At 38.4% G+C, this 20,179-nt stretch overlaps 5 protein-coding genes across 15 annotated transcripts; 3 read left to right on the top strand and 2 right to left on the bottom strand.

Annotated features, from left to right (window-relative positions):
* Window positions 1–589: 589 nt before the first annotated feature.
* LOC110763347 (LIM domain-containing protein WLIM2b) lies at window positions 590–3,744 on the bottom strand. Of its 2 annotated transcripts, none has more exons than XM_021966111.2 (6): window positions 3,584–3,744; window positions 2,735–2,961; window positions 2,170–2,269; window positions 2,051–2,085; window positions 1,843–1,932; window positions 590–1,088 (listed from the first exon to the last, which is right to left on the bottom strand). In XM_021966111.2, exons 2-6 carry the CDS (start codon window positions 2,867–2,869, stop codon window positions 870–872), a joined length of 579 nt encoding a protein of 192 aa, XP_021821803.1. In that variant the 5' UTR covers window positions 2,870–2,961; window positions 3,584–3,744; the 3' UTR covers window positions 590–869. The 2 variants fall into 2 exon arrangements, with proteins under 2 accessions (XP_021821803.1, XP_021821804.1); XM_021966112.2 differs by lacking the exon at window positions 3,584–3,744 and adding an exon at window positions 3,330–3,552.
* Window positions 3,745–6,806: 3,062 nt separating this feature from the next.
* Window positions 6,807–10,326, top strand: LOC110763337 (ARM repeat superfamily protein). The gene is made up of 9 exons (XM_021966099.2): window positions 6,807–6,947; window positions 7,023–7,557; window positions 7,653–7,739; window positions 7,880–8,070; window positions 8,536–8,731; window positions 9,050–9,114; window positions 9,520–9,621; window positions 9,720–9,819; window positions 10,110–10,326. Exons 1-9 carry the CDS (start codon window positions 6,907–6,909, stop codon window positions 10,119–10,121), a joined length of 1,329 nt encoding a protein of 442 aa, XP_021821791.1. The 5' UTR covers window positions 6,807–6,906; the 3' UTR covers window positions 10,122–10,326.
* A 604-nt stretch (window positions 10,327–10,930) lies between these two features.
* Window positions 10,931–12,609, top strand: LOC110763338 (Glycosyl hydrolase superfamily protein). The gene has a single exon (XM_021966100.2). It carries the CDS (start codon window positions 11,051–11,053, stop codon window positions 12,215–12,217), a length of 1,167 nt encoding a protein of 388 aa, XP_021821792.1. The 5' UTR covers window positions 10,931–11,050; the 3' UTR covers window positions 12,218–12,609.
* A 1,169-nt stretch (window positions 12,610–13,778) lies between these two features.
* LOC110763335 (Myb/SANT-like DNA-binding domain protein) lies at window positions 13,779–16,538 on the top strand. 5 transcript variants are annotated; one of them, XM_021966096.2, is made up of 5 exons: window positions 13,919–14,524; window positions 14,621–14,667; window positions 14,877–15,216; window positions 15,294–15,890; window positions 15,994–16,538. In XM_021966096.2, exons 3-5 carry the CDS (start codon window positions 14,899–14,901, stop codon window positions 16,423–16,425), a joined length of 1,347 nt encoding a protein of 448 aa, XP_021821788.1. In that variant the 5' UTR covers window positions 13,919–14,524; window positions 14,621–14,667; window positions 14,877–14,898; the 3' UTR covers window positions 16,426–16,538. The 5 variants fall into 5 exon arrangements, with proteins under 5 accessions (XP_021821790.1, XP_021821788.1, XP_088105291.1 ...); XM_088249165.1 differs by having other exon boundaries at window positions 13,919–14,314; XM_021966098.2 differs by lacking the exons at window positions 13,919–14,524; window positions 14,621–14,667 and adding an exon at window positions 13,779–13,893.
* A 126-nt stretch (window positions 16,539–16,664) lies between these two features.
* On the bottom strand, window positions 16,665–19,284 carry LOC110763339 (HAD superfamily, subfamily IIIB acid phosphatase). 6 transcript variants are annotated; one of them, XM_088249167.1, is made up of 5 exons: window positions 19,126–19,284; window positions 18,297–18,451; window positions 17,518–17,831; window positions 17,194–17,394; window positions 16,665–17,020 (listed from the first exon to the last, which is right to left on the bottom strand). In XM_088249167.1, the coding sequence occupies exons 2-5, from the start codon at window positions 18,351–18,353 to the stop codon at window positions 16,843–16,845; spliced, it is 750 nt and encodes a 249-aa protein (XP_088105293.1). In that variant the 5' UTR covers window positions 18,354–18,451; window positions 19,126–19,284; the 3' UTR covers window positions 16,665–16,842. The 6 variants fall into 6 exon arrangements, with proteins under 6 accessions (XP_088105293.1, XP_021821793.1, XP_088105296.1 ...); XM_021966101.2 differs by having other exon boundaries at window positions 17,518–17,968; window positions 19,126–19,283; XM_088249170.1 differs by lacking the exon at window positions 19,126–19,284 and adding an exon at window positions 18,902–19,050.
* Window positions 19,285–20,179: the final 895 nt, after the last annotated feature.

Genomic DNA, 20,179 nt, shown 5'->3' on the forward strand with positions numbered 1-20,179 from the left:
CCTCAACCTTCACAGAACTGCAGCAAGCATTGATTTTACGAACCCAGTTTTCAGGCAAGAGAAACAGAAAAGGCAAACCAGAATCAAGTTCACTTCTTTAACAGCAAAATCTGACGCAAGTATAAACAATGCTTCTAAAAAGTAAGCCAATCCCCAAGAACCAGCCATACCCACAAAACAAGTTGATAAAATAGAAAAAGAAAATAAAGAGAAAGAACGAATTGATCACGAAAATGTATTGTGCTAATGGAAAGTGCTGCTGTTGTGGTTGAGTGAATTGCCATCGAATGTCCTTTAATTTTTCCTGAATATTCTCGAAAACAAATTTTCTGTATCTGTGTGACTGTCCTGTATTATACTTTCCCTCCAATTACGATTACAATTAGCATGTTTGAAGTCTCATTAATTCTGAGTTTCAAGTTTCAGCCTGCTTACGGTGGGGAAGACGGGTACAGACAAGAGGTTCAGTACACAAATTGTCGATCAACATTAGCCAGGACCCTAGAGTTAGGATCAATAAAACCTGATTACATGGCTCTCTAGTGATTATAAGGTGATCTCTAGTTCACATGAGAGGGAATCAGAAAAATGAAACGAAAATAGACTCCTCATATCTTCGTAAAAAGCCGAACAAAATGGTGACAACATGAACTTACTGCAAATAAAGTCCTGAAGAAATTCATTTTACAACTATCGGAATCGCACCACATACATCAAGCAAAACACAACAATGTGCCCAAGATTGATGAGCCAAGGAGACAACAGAGAAGAATCAAGTTTCTCACTCCACCATGGAAAGCATAAATTGAGGGGGATATAACACTCTTAAACAAAAGAAAGCCATGTAATCAAACCATAAAGTATGGCATTTATGCTTCTGGAATGGCTGCTGCTGCTGCTGCTGCACGCTTAATCGATGCAGACTTAATAAGATGGTTGTAGCTCCCTTTCTCCTTGAAAAGCTGGGAGAAATGGTGCTTGCAGTATAAAATGCCTTCCAGGGCGGCATAATTTGATGGTGTAATAGGACAGCCGCCATGAGAACACTTGAAACACGACTTGTGATAGGCCTGGCTCTCCACTGTCACCTGCAAAATTTTGGTGCAATAAACCCCAATTAGTTTCACATGATTTTCAATTTTGTTTTGTTTTTGTGTTTTTTTTGCCCTTCAAATTTGGGGTCAATGGAGGATTGGAACTATAATGTAGAGCAGACATCACTACTGTATAGGAATTGAAGCATTTCATAAAGAAAATTCTTTTATTTAGGCAAAACAATTTGTGCATTATTTTATTTGACCCTCCATTTTATCACCCCTAAGGGGAAGGGGCATACAGAATCATGGCCAGGTTTATTGATCTTGGGGGGAGCTTTAACTTTGGTATTGGTCCATGTGGACACTGACAAAATAGCATTTGGCTTATCAGCACATATTTTTTCTTTAAACTTGCTCACCTCTGTCCAAATTTTCACATTGGAAATTGACTTCTAATATGAAATCCTACTTCCACACATACTGAACATTCTAGCCAAGAAACAAGCTCACTATGCCTGTGATTCATATCTATGTACGTTATATAAGAAATTAGTCCCTTTTCTTCAAATAACTAATGCAGAGGAACTCATTCATTACAACCGAGGTCATGTGAAATTTATATACCCTCCAACACCTCTGATTATAAACAGGAATATTACATAGAACATGTGCTAAACTTAATAAAAGCAACAAAGGGACACTACTGCCAACGTAATTCTTTCACATTTGGGACGAGAAAAGAGAGGGGGAAAATAGAGTAGTATAAAGGATAATCATCAACAAAAGACATATTTTAGGATACTACCTTCTCCAGTGGATAAGCGGTTTTACCACAAGTAGCACATTTTTCTTGTGTTCCAGAAAACATGCTAGCAGCTTTGCTAGGTGATCTAGTCTGAAACAAACCCAAGCATTTGAGAATCAGTCTTAACACCAACCAATAGACAGCATAAGAAAAATTTGTTCACTCAAAATTAAGTTTGATGTAATGTAATGTTGTCGGGAAAATTTACCAGCTCTGGAGTTAACTTCTCAGCTGACTTTGCAGCTGTTGCACATTAAAATGGTAATCAAGAAACCACAAAAAAATTTATCAAAGGTGGACTTCATCTGTGAAAAGAGAAAGACATACGTGACTGAAAGTTCTTGTTGAAATTGCCAGTCTCCTTGAAGAGTTGTTCGAAGTGGGGCTTACAGTATAGAACACCTTCCATTGAGGAATAATTGCTCAGCTGTAAACATAAAAATTGCAAAAGCTTAACAACAAGGAAGGAACTTCCATAAACAACTCTATAAGTTGCATATCTTAATAAAAAAGGATTCAGCTTTATGGCATAAATAATCCTATATATTACAATACCCTTTGCATTGTACCAAAAATCCAAAAAAAAAAATGGCATTCTAATTAAGTTGGAAAAAAAAAAACCAAGCAAAATGTTAGTTCATACACGAGATTATTGTTTATTTGTCACTAACTCATTTGCATTGTACTAAGAATCCTCAAATATAGCAATCCCTATCCAGTAGGAAGTAACAGTAAATCAATAATGCTCAGCCAAAAAATGTAGCAGAAGACAAGGGATAAAACATATCCAATTTGCTTTTAATCTAATCAAAATGATGCATCCGAGTTACATGACTCAAACTGAAAATCAACAACAAAAGCAGAAAATGAGCCACAATAGATGGTTGAGTACCTTCAAAGTCCCTTTGCAGTGGGTGCATTTGAAGCAAGCCTTGTGGTAGGACACACCATCCGCAGAGAGTTCCTCTACTGGGTAAACTGTCTTTTCACAAGCCTTGCATTTCTGCTGGGTGCCAATGAAAGACATGCTTCTTTATGCTTTTAGATCTGATTCTTCTCTATTATCCAATATCACCACAGGCTTCGACGCAGATTTTGGCTTTCCTCTCAACCTTCTATCTGCAATGAACAATCAACCAGAGGGGAAAATGGCAGTCAGATGAAGTGAAATTGAGAATAAAATGAGCTCTGCTTGATTCCTGAGAAACTTGAAAATAAAAGATGTAAAATTAAAACTACAGTGATTCATTTAAACGTCAAAATTTAGCAGAAGCCACATATGCGACTATTTTGACTCGGAGGAGGTAAAACCTCAAAGTTACACAATTTGGCAGCTTTAACAACAAATCTACAGAAAAACCCAACAAAAAAAAAAATCAAATCTTTTTTGCTCAACTTTCTGAGAAACCGATCTGAAAGCCCATGGAACACAAATAGTTTATTTTTATTTTTTATTTTAAGAAGAAAAAAAAAATCTCTGATCCAACCTTAAACACACCCCACACAAGAATGCAAGAACAAATGAATGAGGATCTGGCAGCAGAGATGGTGAAATGAAGTCAACAGAATTCTTATGGGTCAGGAAAAAGCAGACCCTTTGAATAAAGTGAGAAAATGGTGGATCTTTAAGGCTGATTGACTGAGCTTAAAAATCTCAATAAATGAAAAATGGAAACAGAAAAAAGAAAAGATATTGAAAGATGAAATGAGAGGAACAATAAGTAAATGGGTCCTGGCGTACTGGAGAAAGGAGGGGATGGCGAGCACTTTTTGCAGCGAGCGGATACAGCGTAGTGGTGGATGACGACGATGAAATTATACTCGAGACCCCCCCAAATCCAATTAGAGATTTTTAGGCGTTATGAATAAATTGGAATAAAAATATCCGCGCTGGCGACACTTTGGCTCCACTTTGTCTTTGTTCAAGTTCAACGACTCAATTACGCGGCTTTTTTCGCCCTCTTTTGGCTGCAAATTTACACGTTGACCCCTCTTCTTATTTTCCATGTCCCTTTACTTTCACCCTTAATATGCCCTTTCTTTGTTATGTGCGACGAACCTAAAAACCAACAAAAAGTAACAAAGAATCCTTTCGGGCCAACGCCTAGCCTAATTTATCATCATCTATAACAGGATAGGAGCCACAAAATAGGGTAGATATCAAAACTGTATAAACCCATAGGTTCATTGTGCCCCATAGAAACGAGAACAACTTAGTTATAACAATATTTTGCTATTCTTAACCAATAATGCTATATCACATTACGATAAATAAAAAATGCTATATCATATGAAAATATTATCACGTCTGTCATAGTATTATTAGTCGAAAATAACAAAATAGTGTTATTTCCATTTCAAAGAAGTCTTTATCCATAGCGATAGACAAGTTGCAAACATTTCATTTTTAGTAAAGTAATTTGTGGATGAAATTGTTGTGAATAACTTAAATGGAATTTAAGTACAATATAGAGGATAATTAAATGCATATATTAGGATTATACTTTAGTGCAGTAACGTAATAGAACTTTTTATAATTTTACGGGGCTCTTATTGCACTACAACATTGGGTAACATCGTAATTTACCTACTAATTTAGCCAGAAGAAAATGCCTGAACTAGTAAAGGACAAAATGGTTACCAACAAATAAAAAAAACAGAAGGAAGCATTTGAAGACTTTCAGAACTTTTTGGGGGGCAAGATTACGAATTTTCTAAGCTGAGCCTAACATAATATTTATCCAATTACGTGCACTCAACTTAGCATCTCATTCCTAAGAGAATGTATGTAAGATCCATTGCCTCTCTGTTATAAAAAATGTTTATATCTGAGAGTTTTTTATTAATTTAATTCATAAAATACTATACACGTGATTTGGAAATATAATCAAATATGTACTTGAGGTATCGAGCAGGGTTACCACAGTGGTTGTAGTCCTTTTCTTCCCCCTGATTGACACAAGGATCGAAACTTCAGAGTTTCTTTCCTCTCAATATTATAAAAATAAGAATAAAAAGATACTTGAGGTTAGTTGTTAAATTTTTTTTATTTTACGAGGGAGTGGATGGTAATTTTCGTTACCTGGAATTATTCGGTACAAAATTTAATTTACAGCTCTGCTGGGGGTGGCCAATGAGTTGAATAAGCTAGCTGGGTCCATGGACAAACCAACATGGATTGTTCTTCTCAGTCACAACCAACACTGTTGTTTTAACAAAATCTTCAATGGTGAGTAGAAACATGGAGAGGCCACGCTTGAACTACAACATTATGGCCTTTTATTACCTCAACCCACGACAATCATAATTTGGTCTCAAAGGTGTAAATTAAAATTATAGTTGATAGAAGTTTTACTATAGAGAAATTTTGATAAAGATAGCGTTAAATTCAATTATGTTGGAGATTTTAATTTTTGGTATTAACTTTTAAGTTTCAACAATGAATAAGAGAAATGTCAAGTGCAACAGATATTAGCCCAAAGAAACCCTAGCCGCTCTCTCCATTTGTGAGTTCTAAAGGAAAACTCCATAGAGGGGGAGGAGGAAACTCATGTAGTGGTTTCTTATGAGCCATGGTTAGATTGAAGTTCTCCATCACCTCTTTTAGTCTATGTTCTTTATCAAATCATGCTCTCATAACTTGTTCCCTAACTCCACTCATGTTCTCTAAATTGGATTCTACATCGCCTTTGACGGAAGTTGTTGCAAATCACCCAATTGTTATTTGGCAAAGTTGTTGTTTTAGTTTATTTGTTCGCTCTTCTGTGCAGATAGATTGCTGGAAATCATATTTTCCCCATATCTGTTACGGATGCGGTGGTGGATGTGGCCGCGACAACGCTTCCTCATGTGGTGGTGGTAGGGTTCGTCTAGGTTTATGGGTTGTTGTAGGGTTTTGGTTATGTTGGATTTGTGGGATTTGTTTGGGTTTATGGTTAATTGTGGTGATGTGAGCTAGTGGTTTTAGTGTGGCTTTTGTCCATGTTAGTTTTGTTTTTAGCATGTTACTTTGTTGCCATCTTGAGATTGATATTTTATATGTTTTGTTGATGTCTTTGATTATATCATTGAAGTTTATCTAATGAAGTTTCTATTTGATTATTTAAAAAAAAAGTGTGACAAATATTTTAACGCAATACCCTGAATTTATATTTGAGTTTCATTTTGGTCATTCAATTAATTTTCGTACCATTTTGGTTATTCAACTCTCTCATTTGTGCCAATTCAGTCACTCCATCACTTTAAACTAATTTAAACTATGGAGAGGGGAATTTAAACTATGGAGAGGGGAATTTGAACTCGGGTGCAAAATTAGGAGCACATTTGCTTTAGCCAACTTGGCTAAGCCCATGTCTACAACACAAGTATATTCTAAAACAACTTACCAACTCATTACCACCCATTTCTCCCAATTGAAACCCTAATTCACCTATATGTACCATGTCCCTAAAATGAAAACCCTAACTCACCAAAATCTCCAAAATCAAACCATAATTCATAAAAAAAAAACCCCTGATTTAGCCATAATTTTGCCTTTGATCACTTGCAATGGACTCAAAATTCAGGTTTACCCCTAAAACGTACGTCACGTGATTAAAATTGACAAAAAATGTAAAAAATAACTTAGTTGGCATAAATGAGAAAGTTAGAAGACCATAATAAAACTCGGGAATAAATTCAGGGATTATATATCGATTTAAAATAATATAAGTTGATTTGGTTGAGTTTAGTTAATTTTACAACAATTTTGTAAAGATATTTTACACAATTTTAAAATAAGTTAAATTAAATTGAGTCAAATTAAGGGAATTACACTTTTGGTCAAATGATATTTGTCTCAATTTTTTTTTCGTCGATATTTCTCTCAATTTTATTGCAGGAATTTCAAGCTCGACTTTTGTATTGGCCGTTCTGCTTTGACATTGGCTTGTTAACGCCATGCCGTTTGCTGAACAACCAAAAAAACGACGTCGAGTAGCACCCTTTACCCTCCGGAATCAATCAAGCTAATTCAGAAGCGAGAAGTAAAATAGTTGAGAGCTCTGAGGGCGAACCGAGTCGGAAATGTCGGAATCGTCCTCAACCCTCTGCGAGCTTCTCATCCAGTAAGCTCCAAGTTCTCTCCTTCTCAAATTTTATTAATTAATTTTGTCTAACCTTGCTTGTCTGTAATTTTTCAGATTATCGGAGCCAATCTCCGAATCTCTGAGCAAAGCTCAGTGCACTCAACCAGAGGGCACCAATGTCTCCTTGAAAGCCCTACTGGAACCTCTCCTCCCTCACAAACAATCTCCACCAAGCCCTAACTTCAACGACACTCAACTCCACTCCTCAATCAGGGACTTCACCTTCGCCTGTGCCTTACTCTCCTCCTCTCAATCCTCAGTCCACGACCTCCTCTCATGGATCCCCAAACAACTCTCGGCCGCTGCAGACTTGGCCTTTCTCAGACTTTCAAAAGCATATTCCATGGCTTACAGTAAAAAGAATAACGAGAAGATTTCTGAATTGGGATTAAATTGTGGTTCGGTTCCTGAGGAGAAGAGGTTACTGATAGAATTGATGCCTGAGGTTCTTCCATTGTTGAAGAACAGGATTAAGGAGAGCTCCATCGATAAATCGGAGGATTGCGATGAGGTCTCAGCGGCCTCAGCGAGAGTGCCCGTTGGCTTTGCCATTGCGGCTGCTTATCAGTTTAGGTGGTTTGTTACACAGGTGTGAATTCATTTATTTGTTCTTTTGAGATGGTGAATTAAAATTTGGTGGCTTGTTATTGTTAATGATACGATTGGATTATCCTTGTTTTGTAGATAGATTATCCTCATTTGGGAAAGTTGTCTGCTTTGGTTATTCCTTGTGCTTTAACGGCTCTCGATCACTGGTCCCCTGAGATCAAAGTATGTGTTTACTGTGCATTCGTGTTTGGCTTTCGATTTTCGTTGTGTTTAAACTTCCATGAATCAGTTGCTTTGTAATGTAGCAAGTATATGTGTGTTAAGGCAGATGGATGATGCTCCTCTTTTATGCTTTGTTTCAGGGGCAGGGCATGCTTGGCTTTATACATATTGCGAAAAATGTGTATGCTGCTGAGCTTGGTTGGTATCAAGATGTGATTCTTGATGCATGCTGCCAGAATATTGCTTCTGATGATGAGATATGGCATCTTGTGGTGGAGATGTCCGTACTTATTGTGACTTGTACCCAGCAAAGTAATCCTCGTAGTGCATGGTATACTTGTTTTTCCCTGTGCTTTGTGATTGTTTATGTTTCTTAGTTCTTGTGGAGGTTGGTTGAAAACTGAAGGAACATGTGTGAGGTTTACAATCATTCTGATGGACAGTGACTTCTTCATAGAAAGTTGACAGCATATAAAAATTCTCTATATCACCGCTGCCAACAATGGACTAGTTTAAGTTTTTGACTTTGAGATTCCACTTGGTTTTGATAACTATCTCATTCGAGCTGACTGCAATTATCAAGTTTTTCCCTTATACATTGGATTTGATGAGTTCGTGCACTATTGTTGTAATTGAGTCATACAGTTAACTGTTGTTAAATTGTTCAAATGCTAGTGTTTATTGCCTGCCTCGGTTACTTCAACCTTGACACTTCAATTTACATCTTCTGATTGTCGAGTTATTAACTTATTGCATTTTTTATCACAATAATAAATAGCCTTCCAATATATTATAGGTTTGATAGGATGCTAAACGAGATGTTAAGTCACTTGGAGCGCCAACCTAGGAACAAGGAGCGACGTGTTGCATGGCTTCGTCATATAGAGCCACTTTTTAATGGTGTTGGTCTGGTGTTACTAGCTCATTTCAGGCGCATTTTCCCTCTTTTCTTTCAGTGGATGCATGCTGATGATGACGAGACTGTTTTACTGGTGAGAGCATCTTCCTCATCAAAATTATAATCTTTAGTGTGCATGTCTTGATGGGTTGTTGCAGTGAGTTATGGTTCAATGTTAGTATTGGTTGATGATAAATTACGATTTAATCCAGGCTTTCAGTACCATGTGCGAAAGCTTTAACCCCTAGGCTAAGTATAATGTTCAACACTTGGTCTACACTTTTGCACAAATTCTAGAGATATGGCTTCTCCCAGCGATCTTTTCATTCTAGGGCTTGCTATAAATTTGTTAATTTGAAATTATAATTTATATTAATAATTTTGAAAATTTTCCTCTTTGTATTATTTGCAGGTTCTCAAACAGATTGAAACAATTATAAAGTTAACGTGGATTAGGAACACACATTATGTGGAAAGGTAAACAAGCCATTTGATGAACACTCTTACAATCCATAGTAATAGTTTCTATTTTCTTCCAAACGAAGGGCTCATATAGGGGAAGAGCGGAGTCAGACTAGTTCTGTCTAGAAGGTTGTTGAGGAAGGTAGTTCAATATAGACTGGCTTCCAAGTAGGCTATTTGCTAGTTACTGGTTTCTTATTAACCTGAATTTTGGCGATCATGGATGAAGATGGGTTTGAATATCTTAAATCCTGCTTCAGAACCTACTCCACTTCCAGTTTGCAGCCATTTCTGCTTCAAGTCATTAACTCACCCTTTCCCTGTCTTTTCTGCTGAGTTTTGACTCCATGCATGTAATCTATAACATCAAACATGGAATCCCTTATTTTGGGTATTATTTAATTCATCGCTTGGTTTCAGGTTGGTGGATGAACTTGCTGCTTTGTACAAGGAAGCAGCATTGAAAAGGTCTCGTGAAGAAATTAGAAATCTTGTTATTCGGATACTGATCCTGCTCCACCAGTAAGGATTATGCCTTCTCCCCATATTCGTACAGCAATTATATGAACCTCCTCCTTGATTATCATTTATTTATTTAAAACCCTTCCTGTGATTCCCAGATGCAAAGGTCTGCAGTTTGAAACAGTCTGGGGCAAGCACAGAGATGATCCAAACTTGGCAAGCATTGTTCCCTCTTTGGGTGAAACAAAAACAACAATGGTAAGTTACCTTTTCATGCAGCAGATATGCTATAATTTCACCGCACTTCTCAGCATAGGATCAAAGCGAAAGATAATTTAACAATGTAGCCATGCCTTGTAGGCTACTTGATCCAATTAGGTAGTCAATAATATTATGTGAAACATTTGGGACTTAATTTGGGTAGGGCTGCCCTCAAGTCTCGGTGCTTTACTGTGCTTCTGCTATTTATTCACTTCACCTAAATTCCTCTGTAGAGGTCTCATTGTGAAAGAATTTTAATGTTTATAATCCATGGTTTTGTAATGCAGGTTGCCCAATGATCATATGGGAGAAAAGTTTAGTCTTGTTGTGTACAGAAGGAGATGACTTGCAGATGTGAATATGACTCTTGATAGCATACAACATTGTCTATATTGGCAGTTAGATTGTATTTGAATGTACCCCTGAATTTCTCCCCATTTTAATCGTCACTTGATCACTTGTAGCAATGTTCTTCATCAAATGACCTCTACCTATTCTCTTTTATACTTTCCCGATCCGACTGATGATGCTAATGGTTGAGCTAAATTCAATAAAAAACAATGAGAAATTCACAATATAGCTGATGAGAAGCTAATTCATGTAAGCTCAAGAGAACGGGGGCAGCAATAGAGTGATGCTATGTATAAATTGAGATCGGAAGAACATTTCATTCCAATTTAACTAATAAATAATTCTCGAACAATTTAATTGATGTCCTTTTTTATTAACGGGTTGGAGGATTCGAACTTGGATTTCTTTCCATCGAACTTGGATTTCTTTCAATATTGGAAAGAGAAGTACCTATCAAATGCTAAGGAAACTAAAACATTTATCAGTTATTAGGATTCAGATCAATTCTTTATTAAGAAAAATTCGTCTAAGGCAAATGCATATTGATACTGGGCCCGGGCTGAACGTTGGAAGTCTATCCACAATCCATATCCAGTCCATCAATCTGTAAATACAAACAAGCCCAGCATTCCATTCACCGCCTCAAATCACGTGGGCGCATGACACTAACAGCCTCCTCTCAACTAACTTACACCCAGTGCGCACTACGCGACCCCCTCCCGGCCCCAAAATGAAAAAACTCAATTCCCGCGCCAAAACTCTTCTCCAACAGCATAACTAACTAATAACCATCTTCCACATCACACTTCCAAGACTCCCTCCCCTCATTTGCAATTCCATTCAAACCCCAAGAAACTCCCTCCAAAGCTCCATAACCATGTCCTCCTACTTCTTTCTCTCTCTCGCCGCCCTTCTCTTCACCCTCTCTCTCCTCCCCGGAAGCACCTCGCTTCCCACATCCACCACCACCATTGGCGCCACCTACTCCTCCGGAACCGCGGCCACGTACGCCATGCCGCCCACTCCAGAGAAGGTGGCCCACGCCGTCGCCGCCCTCGGCCTCCGCTCTCTCCGGCTCGACTCCTCTGACCCGACCCTGGTCCGCGCCTTCCTCTACTCCAACACCACCCTCCTCCTCACCATCCCCAACCAGATGGTCCCGCCCCTTGCCGCCAACCGCTCCAACGCCCTCCGCTGGCTCTACGTCCACGTAGTCCCCTTCTACCCCCGCACCAAGATCTCCACCATCTCAGTCGGCAACGATCCTCTAGAATCTTCCCCCGACTTCTCCACCTTCCTCCTTCCTGCCATCCGCAACCTCCATCTCTCCCTCCGCGACCTCGGCATCCGCAAGATCTCAGTCTCCACCACCTTCTCTTTCATCAGCGTCATTACGACGCCGTTTCCCCCTTCCTCGGCCCAATTTCTAGAGCCCGCCCTGGACACCGTCGTCAGACCCTTGCTCCAGTTCCTCCGCGACACCAATTCGTCGTTCTTGGTCAATCTCTACCCGTACAACCTCTACAAGATCCGCAGCGAGATTCCAATCGGGTTTCCCCTGTTTCAGGAGCACCCTTTCGGCTTCCGTGACGACCTCACCACCGGCGTCCGGTACCGGAACCTCTTCGACATGATGGTCGACGCCGTCATTAGCGCCATGGCCGTCGCCGGTTACGAGAATATTCCGCTGATTGTGACCGAGACTGGGTGGCCGAGTTTCAGTACCGATCCGACCGAAATTGACGCCAACCCGGTTTACGCCGAGCTGTACCTCAAGGGTCTGCTGTGTCATCTGAGGTCCGGAAAAGGCACGCCGTTAAGGAAAGAAGGGGTGTCCGAGACGTACATATATGAGCTGCTTGATAAGCAAATGAGGAAGGGGCGCAATTGGGGGATACTCTACCCCAATCTGACCGCCAAGTACAAGTATATTCAGTTCTCTGGGTCCTATTGCAGAGGTTTCTTTGACATGTTGATCATGGCGGTTGGCCAATTCTTGGTCTTTGCTTTCTTGCGTGGTAATGGATCCTTTTCTCTACTCTAGATTGTGGACTGTGATTAAGCTTCAGCTACTTAGTTTCATTGTTTGGGTAGCTCTGTTTTTTGATTCTTGGAAGTTTCTTTGAGATGCTGATCATGGAAGTTGGGCAATTCTCGGTCTTTGCTCTTAGACTGTGATTTAAGTTCAGTTGCTTACTGTCATTGCCAAGAAAGTAGCTCTCGGATTTGGAGGCTCCTTTGTCAATTGGGTTTATGGAGAAAGTGTTGTTAATTTTTTGTATGTGCCTTCTGAAGATGGTGTTGGGGCTTCATAAATGTTCAATTTGGGTGCTGCTTTGCCAATGGAATTACTTTTTGTGCTCTGTCATTAGGGGTATTTTGTATAGGAAATAGTCTTTGTGATGTAGTCAATTGAACTTCCATTCCCCTTGAGGTGTGAACAGATTTCAGTGCATGTTTTTTGCAGAGAAAATTATGTGAAAATACAGTTAGATGGTTCACTTTCGTTTCACTTACTGCCTATCTGGATGGTCTGAATGATGAGCTCAAAATTGAAAATTGGCATCTTGCTTGGCTGAAATGTTTAATTTGAGATTTGTTCTTTCTGTGTGTTGTTGCAAGTTATGACAGGTTTCATGTTTTAGCTTCTCCTCCCTTTCACAACCCTGAAAAAACTTATCAATTAGTCCAGTACATAATACAATCTTGTCTGGTGATTGAATTCACCCTTAGTTTAGGATTAATCTGCTTTTTTGCCTTAAATTCTGGTCATTGAAGTTTAAGTCACCTTTCTGTAGTTTAGAAAGACCAAAACTGAGAAATACTCATGCACCTTGGCATGATGAATCAATAAATAAATGGAGGATCCACTCATGCACCTTCTACAATTAACCATTTGACCAGCGATGAAAATATTAATTGAAAGACCTGAAGAAGATTTGGTTCCTTTTTCTATAGTTCCCAATTGAACCCTGCAAGTGCAAGAATTGGTTATTTTTTTTCAGTGACACTGTGGTTGTTGAACGCAAACTTGTTGGTAATTATAATCTATGCAATATTACAAACTCATGATGTGCAAGAAACTTGAGAAATGCAGCAAAACATCTCACATTTTAAAAGAATGCCAGCAAAAGTTCAAGTTGCCTTGTTTACCATGGATCTTGGTTGCTAAATAATTTAGCCAGTTACTTAAGCAGGACAAATTTACAAGTGTAGTATAAATAAGCAATAAGGAAAAAGAAAAAAGCTATTTTCATAAGGAAAAAAAAAAATGATCCCAAAAACAGAAAACAGAAAAAGATGAAAGCCATCTTGTATTAACAATTGGTGGGCACCAACGGGGTCTAGCCCAGTTGAAAAGGGCATTGACTTGCAGATTAGACCAAAGGTCTAAAGTTCGAATCCCCACAGCATTATAGTTGTGTGTGTATGTGCGTGAAAAATCCCTCTTCCCGTAATTTAGACTATCGCTTGTAATAAAATAAAAAAATAGTGGGCTGACTGGGAAAATTGTTTGATGACCATATACATGGGCTTGGGTCTATTGCAAAACCCAGAAAAATAAAAAGATTTTCTAATGTAGTTGGGCTTAGTACTGGGCCGTCGTTTTTACGTTTCAGAAACACTCAGTGTCTCGACTCGAGGGGGACTCTGCTGTCGTCTTCTTCTCGAGGGGGACTCTGCTGCAAAAGTACAATTCCGGCCCTTTTTAAATCCCAGGTATGGGGTTATCTCCTCGTTTCAATTTCCTTTTATTATTTATGTAATTTATATGGCTGAATTTTATATTAGATTTACAGAGATTGTTTTCACTTGCGAATTGTTCATATGCCTCTGAATTATGGTAAATTATATGTGACTTGAGAAGAGCTTTTGAAGCCCCTTCCGAGGCTCTGCTTTCGTCTATGGCCTGTGCCTCAGATGGGTATTATTTATTTTTTGTGTTCGAAAAATCGGCCTAGGCAGTTATGGGCGGGTCGGGTCCTTTTTTTTCCTGACTCTAATGAAAACCTACCTCACGCTGCCTCTCTCTCTCTCTCTCTCTCTCTCTCACGACAGACCACCACCACCAGCACCAGGCCTCGACCCGCGACCTGCGACCTCCTTGCCCATTTCTTAGAGGCCTAGCCTTTCATTTCAAGTATTTTTCTTTGTAGTTTATTTTCTTGAATTGTTATTGCATTTTGAGTCGGGGGTTCATTTTGATTTTCTGCTTATTGCATTTGGGGCGTTTCATGTACTATCTTCTCAACATAAAGTTAGAAACTTGCATCATTAATTCAAGGGGCAATACAGATCATCTCTTTTAATCCTTTTACTCAAGCAAGTGATCAACAACAATATCAACTCGGTAGTAATTGTTAAAAAGGTTTTTATTTTATGTTTGGACTGCAAAGTTAACTTGATGATTCAAAGGTTTTTGACATTTGTTTTCTGCCCTTCTTAGTGGTGCTTTGATGTTGACAGTTGGACACTGAACAGGAAAATAACAAGGTCTCTAGCTGTCTTGCAATATAGAATTCTTGTTCATCTTCTTATTTATTTTCGATGTTTTCCCCATTTTTTGAAGTTCATAGTAAATACCTCCTTGAGTTCTTGTGTTTTTTGTTTTGAGTTCAAGGAAGTCTACACTTTTGTTTTCAATTGTGCTATAATAATGAACAACTAATCTTGCATTTTATCACGCCTTTGAAAAATGGCAGAAGAGTTGGAATTGAGTGAAGGATGCTTAGCTCATCAACCCCAAAAGCCACTTGGACGCCGGGGCACCGCAAAATATTTTTTGATCTTTGCCTGGAAGAGATGTCAAAAGGGAATAAGCCAGGGACGCATTTCACCAAGGAGGGTTGGAGGAATCTTATTGAATCATTCTATGAAAAGACAGGTATAAGGTATAGTAAGAGACAAATGAAGAATCATTGGGATTTCACCAAGAAGCAGTGGAAAGTCTGGGTTAAGCTAATTGCTGAAGTTAGTATGAAATGGGATCCAAGTACCAATGGATTTGGTGCTAGTGCAGAAGATTGGTCTAACTACATACAGGTATGCTATATTGAAGAAAGATACTAGGGAGTTTCTTCATGAATTTTAGATTAGTGATTGCAAGTGCTTTGTCACAGGTAAACCCAGAAGCTGCACAGTTTCAGTATAAAGAACTCCCATGCCCTGACATACTGGAAATCGTTTTTACTGGAACTATGGATTCTGAAGATATGGAACCTTCTAATTCTCGGAGGCAAAGTAATAGCTCGGACACCTCCCTTCTGCACTCCGAAGAACAAGAGTTAGTGACTGTGGAGGGGGGAGATGAGCATCTTTCGAATGCCATTCCCTTAAGGAGTTATGAAATGGGTCAGTCTAAACACCGTAGAACAACCGCAAGTGAGCAGAGTATATCTAGCTCATCCCAGCCAAAGACAAAGGCCATTTGGATGCCTGCAACCCATGAAGTATTTCTTGATCTATGTCTAGAAGAGGCATTAAAGGGGAATAAACCCGGGACACATTTTACCAAGGACGGTTGGAGGACTATTGTTGAATCCTTTCAACAAAAAACTGGCCTTATGTATAATAGGTTACAGTTGAAGAACCATTGGGATATCACCAAGGAACAATGGAAAGTCTGGTGTAAGCTAATTGGCACAAGTAGTATGGGTTGGAATCCAAACAGCAGAAGATTTTCAGCAAATGATGAAGATTGGGCCAACTACTTAGAGGTATTGTAGACAATTGACAGTAACTGTTTCTATCTATTTGAAAACTAGGGAGTTCTTAATGATTTTTGGGTTGGTAAATCATATTGGTTTTGTTTTGTTACAGACAGACCCAGAAGCTGCACCATTCCGCTTTAAGGAACCTCAATCCACCGACAAGTTGGAAACCATATTTGATGGAACAACAGTTACAGGAGAGACAGAGCCTCCTGCTAGGCGTAGGAAGTATAATCATGATTTGAGTGCATCTCTTTTGCATATAGAAGAAGCAGGCACAGTGAACCGAGAGAGGGACGTTGAGCATCTTGATGCTGTAACACTTTCTTTTATGCCAGGCAAGCAAACTTATAGCATTGGGGAGTGCATTGCCTGTCTTGATGCCATGGAGGAAGTAGAACAAGGAAGTGAGCTCTATTTGTTTGCATTAGATGTATTTCTGAAAAAGGAATACAGGGAAATATTTCTTCAACTGAAAAAGCCTAGTGTAAGGATTGCATGGTTGCGGCGGCTGCAATCTGTTGGTCCTCCTTTGTTCTAGGATGCTTGTTAGCTCTTTGATTTCTCATGTAATTTTAGACAGCTATTATGTAGGTAGCAAGTAGAGTTGCTTTTCTATGGAAGCCAAAGGCAAAGTGATTGTGGATTTTATCATAGCTATTGTTTATCTTCCCCGGATTAAAATATCTTTTATCGTATTAACCAGTGAAGTACTATGATCGGAAGAAAAAGTAAAAATGAAGTAAAAGTGGGGCAATTTACTGCCCTTTGTGCAAGTCATGAAGAATAATTACAACAATTATAACACAAATAATGTTTTCTTTTTACAACATAACACTCAAAGCAGAACCGATGCTATTTACATGGCTGGATTGATTTCAAAATCAAAATCTCCATACGAATCTATATGAACTACAAATATCAACGGTGCCAACTTCTGTGTCCCCAACTTTGGGGTTCAAAAACTGTAATAAATTGGGTTTGGAAGCTTAAAAATACGCTCTCCTAAAGATGTGCCTGTTAGAGCATCCATGTGACTGCTTATAGTGCCTATTATGCGCAAGCCTTTTCTCTGCATTGCAGCCCTTTGTTTAGAGAAGTAGTCACAACTATCCATTTGCAAATCATCTTCAAATCTGCCAGGCAACCATATCAATCAACGCAGTTGACATCAAAATATTGAATACAATAATCTTCATTCATATCATCACTGGCACAAGGCAAATAGAGTTCCAAGGAATCTGAAGCCTCTCAGTAAGTAGTTTTATATACAGAGATCAACGAAAGAAGGGGTCGTACATAACAATACCTCATAATCAGTGAAGACCAAGCTCTAAATCCTGCAGATATAAGATAATCTATGGAGGAATTCCGTTGCGTCTCTGGCTTTCTTGATAGCAAAATCAAAGGCCACCTACTAGCATGAAGTTTCATGTACAGTCTCAAAATAAACACGTGCTTCAGCTGCTTTGCCTCTTCCACACAATCTCTAGAACCATACTGATCATCTCTGTGCAAAAAGACAATTTGTAATGAAAAAGTGTAACATGAAAAACCTGAACTAACTACTTTAACATGTGAAAGAAAATTCATATAAGAAGAACACATGCTCAGAGACTAAACGGAAAATTACTGGTCCGCTAACAATTTAATGTACTGGGGATTTGAAGAAAGAATGTCATCTATGTCCATCAAGACCACATCCACACCATCACGTTTTGGGGTAATACTACTGAAATAATTCTGAATCATCCACATGGTAGAATTTAAATCTCTTGCATATTGGCCTTCTTTGATGTATTGAAGGGCAACAACCCTGCAAATTGAAGGGAAGTGGTCTGCTTCAACTTTGTTGAGTTCCACATGCAGAGAGACGATCTGGCAGTAATTGTAATCATAACTTGGTTTTTCAATCTCAATGACTCCATGGCTCCTACTTTGGCAAGACTGCAGCATTACGGTCAACGCAATCAGCAAGGTGATTAATATTACCCCAACAGTTACAAGTGCACCAATGAAGATCGTGGAAGCAAAAGACGACATGTAGAACCCTGAGTCCATTACATAACTGCTTTGCCTTCTCCCTGTGTCCAAGAAAACAGAACAAGATCAACAGCTGATTAATTAAGCTCAACATGCTTTGATTATATGGCCTAAAGGTATAACACGCAAGAACATGCAGAAGAGCTCAAGAGCAACGTGTTTAAAGACAATATGCATAATTTTAGCAAGAGGTTTATTTTGAAACAAATAACACAAGTACTGTATAGAAGCGCTAATACTAGCTTTCCATTTTCTGATCATAGATAAAAGGTTCTAAATATTTCTCAACAAATCCACACCACCACCAGTAGTTTAGGACAGCCTAATTAAGTTGGAAATTCCTGCAATCTGCAGCACGGTATCACATACCAGAACCTCTACTTGAAAGACTGTGAGCAGAGTATTGCTGCTCCATTTGATGGCCATAAGCAGACATGGTTATAATCCAAGCAGCAATCACCGGCTCAATTAGTCTGCAAAAGAACTCCAGCTCCCCTCCCAGTCCATAGAAATAGAAGGGTCACCTGCAATTTACAAAGTGACATCAAACATCATGTAAACGGCTACCAAACGCACATATCAGATTCTCAAATTTTATGCCTACAACATTGTGCTGAACAAAAGTTTCAAAAGAAATCGCAATTTTCTACAAGTAAATGATCCAGAACACCCAAGAATCCATAGATATATAATATTTCAATTTTCAGAGGCATCCATGATCCACTTAAGCGTGCAGCTTGTTCAGCTGATTCTATCACTCAAAAATTTACCACCCAAATTAGAACCATCTCCAGTTAAGCCATACCCAAGAAACAGCATCAATTTAGGCAAATCTAAACCTTCTGATGACCTAATTCCATGAAAGTACATAAAACCATGAGCTGGGTCAACAAGATCATCAAATGATTAGATTAGAATCACATCTAATAAGATAAATCAATAATGGCTATCCGATCCATTTACAGTATAAGTACCAAATGGTTGACAAAATTGCCACTCTCAACTAATCCAATATTATTTGTTTTTCCGTGATTTCGAAATTTAGCCCCACACAGTTAGCCATGAAACCAATAATACAAGCTGACGATCATCTTGTCAATCTCAACAAACAATCAAAGTCAAATCAGATGGCTTCTCAACAACCAAAGCTACAGAGAGACACAGAGAGAGAGAGAGAGAGAGTGGAAATGGAGAATACCTGAGAGCGAGAGATACATTGGAAAGATGGAGGAGAGTTGTCTTAAAACAAGGAGTAGATTATCCAGCTCTCTCTCTCTCTCTCATTCTCGTAAAGAAGCTTCCTTTCTACAAAGTACCCATATCATCATGATTACAAAAATCAAGGGTAGTTTGGTCAAAAACGCAAATTTCTGTATTAAGGCCACTTATGATTTTATTGACAAGAAAAAAAAACTTATGGTAAAAGTTAAATCTTCCCGTAAAATATTGAAATTCTTATTCAAACCCTTTCTATAGCAACGGGTTGAGAACTATTATAAGAAATTGAACTCATAATCTCTTGTGGACCAATCGAGTAGAATTTGCTACCAACTCTAAATTTGTGTTTTGTTTTAATTTCTCTAAATTAATGTTCAGATGGTTTTGGTTTCATAGTATTAGTCATAATAAATAATAAAAAAGGCGAGAAATTTATATCTCAAGTGGTTAAGTGTATTTTCTACATCCGAGATCCTAAGTTCGACTCCCCTCCCCAATATCACATATATATAATAATAATTAAAAAGATGCATTGAAGATATTACAATGTGAAAACCTTATCGACTCAAAAACATTATTGTATGACGACTGTCTGGTATAATCCAGTCTTACCTACACAATTTTCTTGTCTATATATATATATATATATAGATTACCCTTGTGCAAGATTTAAAATTTATTTAATCTTCCGCATTTTTCGAAATAATTTACAATTTTTCTTTGGATTATTCAAATATATATATATATATATATATATATATATATATATATATATATATATAGAGGTCAACATGAATTATCTTGTTATGGGAGTTGTCCATTGTCATAATCAGTAGAGACAAGCTGGGATGATCATTGATAATATATTACATACATATACAGGTCAAGATGAATATTCCTGTTGTGAGAGTTGTCCGTTGTCATAATCTGTGGAGACAAGCTGGGATGATCATTGATCACACGCAATAAACTCCTCTTCAATTCGATAGGAATTGAGCCAATATCTGATTATCTCTTAATTATCAGCCACAATA

The sequence above is a fragment of the Prunus avium genome, chromosome 2, assembly GCF_965620075.1.
Source record: "Prunus avium chromosome 2, drPruAviu1.hap1.1, whole genome shotgun sequence".
Taxonomy (NCBI): domain Eukaryota; kingdom Viridiplantae; phylum Streptophyta; class Magnoliopsida; order Rosales; family Rosaceae; genus Prunus; species Prunus avium.

What these genes read in the sequence shown, in the direction of transcription:
- LOC110763337 (XM_021966099.2), top strand. Translation starts at nt 6,907, where the DNA reads ATGTCGGAATCGTCCTCAACCCTCTGCGAGCTTCTCATCCA. An exon ending in CTCTGCGAGCTTCTCATCCA is followed by an intron (nt 6,948 to 7,022) that starts GTAAGCTCCAAG and finishes GTAATTTTTCAG; the next exon opens with ATTATCGGAGCCAATCTCCG. An exon ending in ATACTGATCCTGCTCCACCA is followed by an intron (nt 9,622 to 9,719) that starts GTAAGGATTATG and finishes TGTGATTCCCAG; the next exon opens with ATGCAAAGGTCTGCAGTTTG.
- LOC110763347 (XM_021966111.2), bottom strand. Translation starts at nt 2,869, where the DNA reads ATGTCTTTCATTGGCACCCAGCAGAAATGCAAGGCTTGTGAAAAGACA. An exon ending in ACTGCAAAGGGACTTTGAAG is followed by an intron (nt 2,270 to 2,734) that starts GTACTCAACCAT and finishes TTATGTTTACAG; the next exon opens with CTGAGCAATTATTCCTCAAT. An exon ending in AGAAGTTAACTCCAGAGCTG is followed by an intron (nt 1,933 to 2,050) that starts GTAAATTTTCCC and finishes GGTTTGTTTCAG; the next exon opens with ACTAGATCACCTAGCAAAGC.
- LOC110763338 (XM_021966100.2), top strand. Translation starts at nt 11,051, where the DNA reads ATGTCCTCCTACTTCTTTCTCTCTCTCGCCGCCCTTCTCTTCACCCTC.
- LOC110763339 (XM_021966101.2), bottom strand. Translation starts at nt 18,363, where the DNA reads ATGTCTGCTTATGGCCATCAAATGGAGCAGCAATACTCTGCTCACAGT. An exon ending in ATTAAATTGTTAGCGGACCA is followed by an intron (nt 17,395 to 17,517) that starts GTAATTTTCCGT and finishes CTTTTTGCACAG; the next exon opens with AGATGATCAGTATGGTTCTA. An exon ending in TGGTCTTCACTGATTATGAG is followed by an intron (nt 17,021 to 17,193) that starts GTATTGTTATGT and finishes GTTGCCTGGCAG; the next exon opens with ATTTGAAGATGATTTGCAAA.
- LOC110763335 (XM_021966098.2), top strand. Translation starts at nt 14,899, where the DNA reads ATGCTTAGCTCATCAACCCCAAAAGCCACTTGGACGCCGGGGCACCGC. An exon ending in ATTGGTCTAACTACATACAG is followed by an intron (nt 15,217 to 15,293) that starts GTATGCTATATT and finishes GCTTTGTCACAG; the next exon opens with GTAAACCCAGAAGCTGCACA. An exon ending in ATTGGGCCAACTACTTAGAG is followed by an intron (nt 15,891 to 15,993) that starts GTATTGTAGACA and finishes GTTTTGTTACAG; the next exon opens with ACAGACCCAGAAGCTGCACC.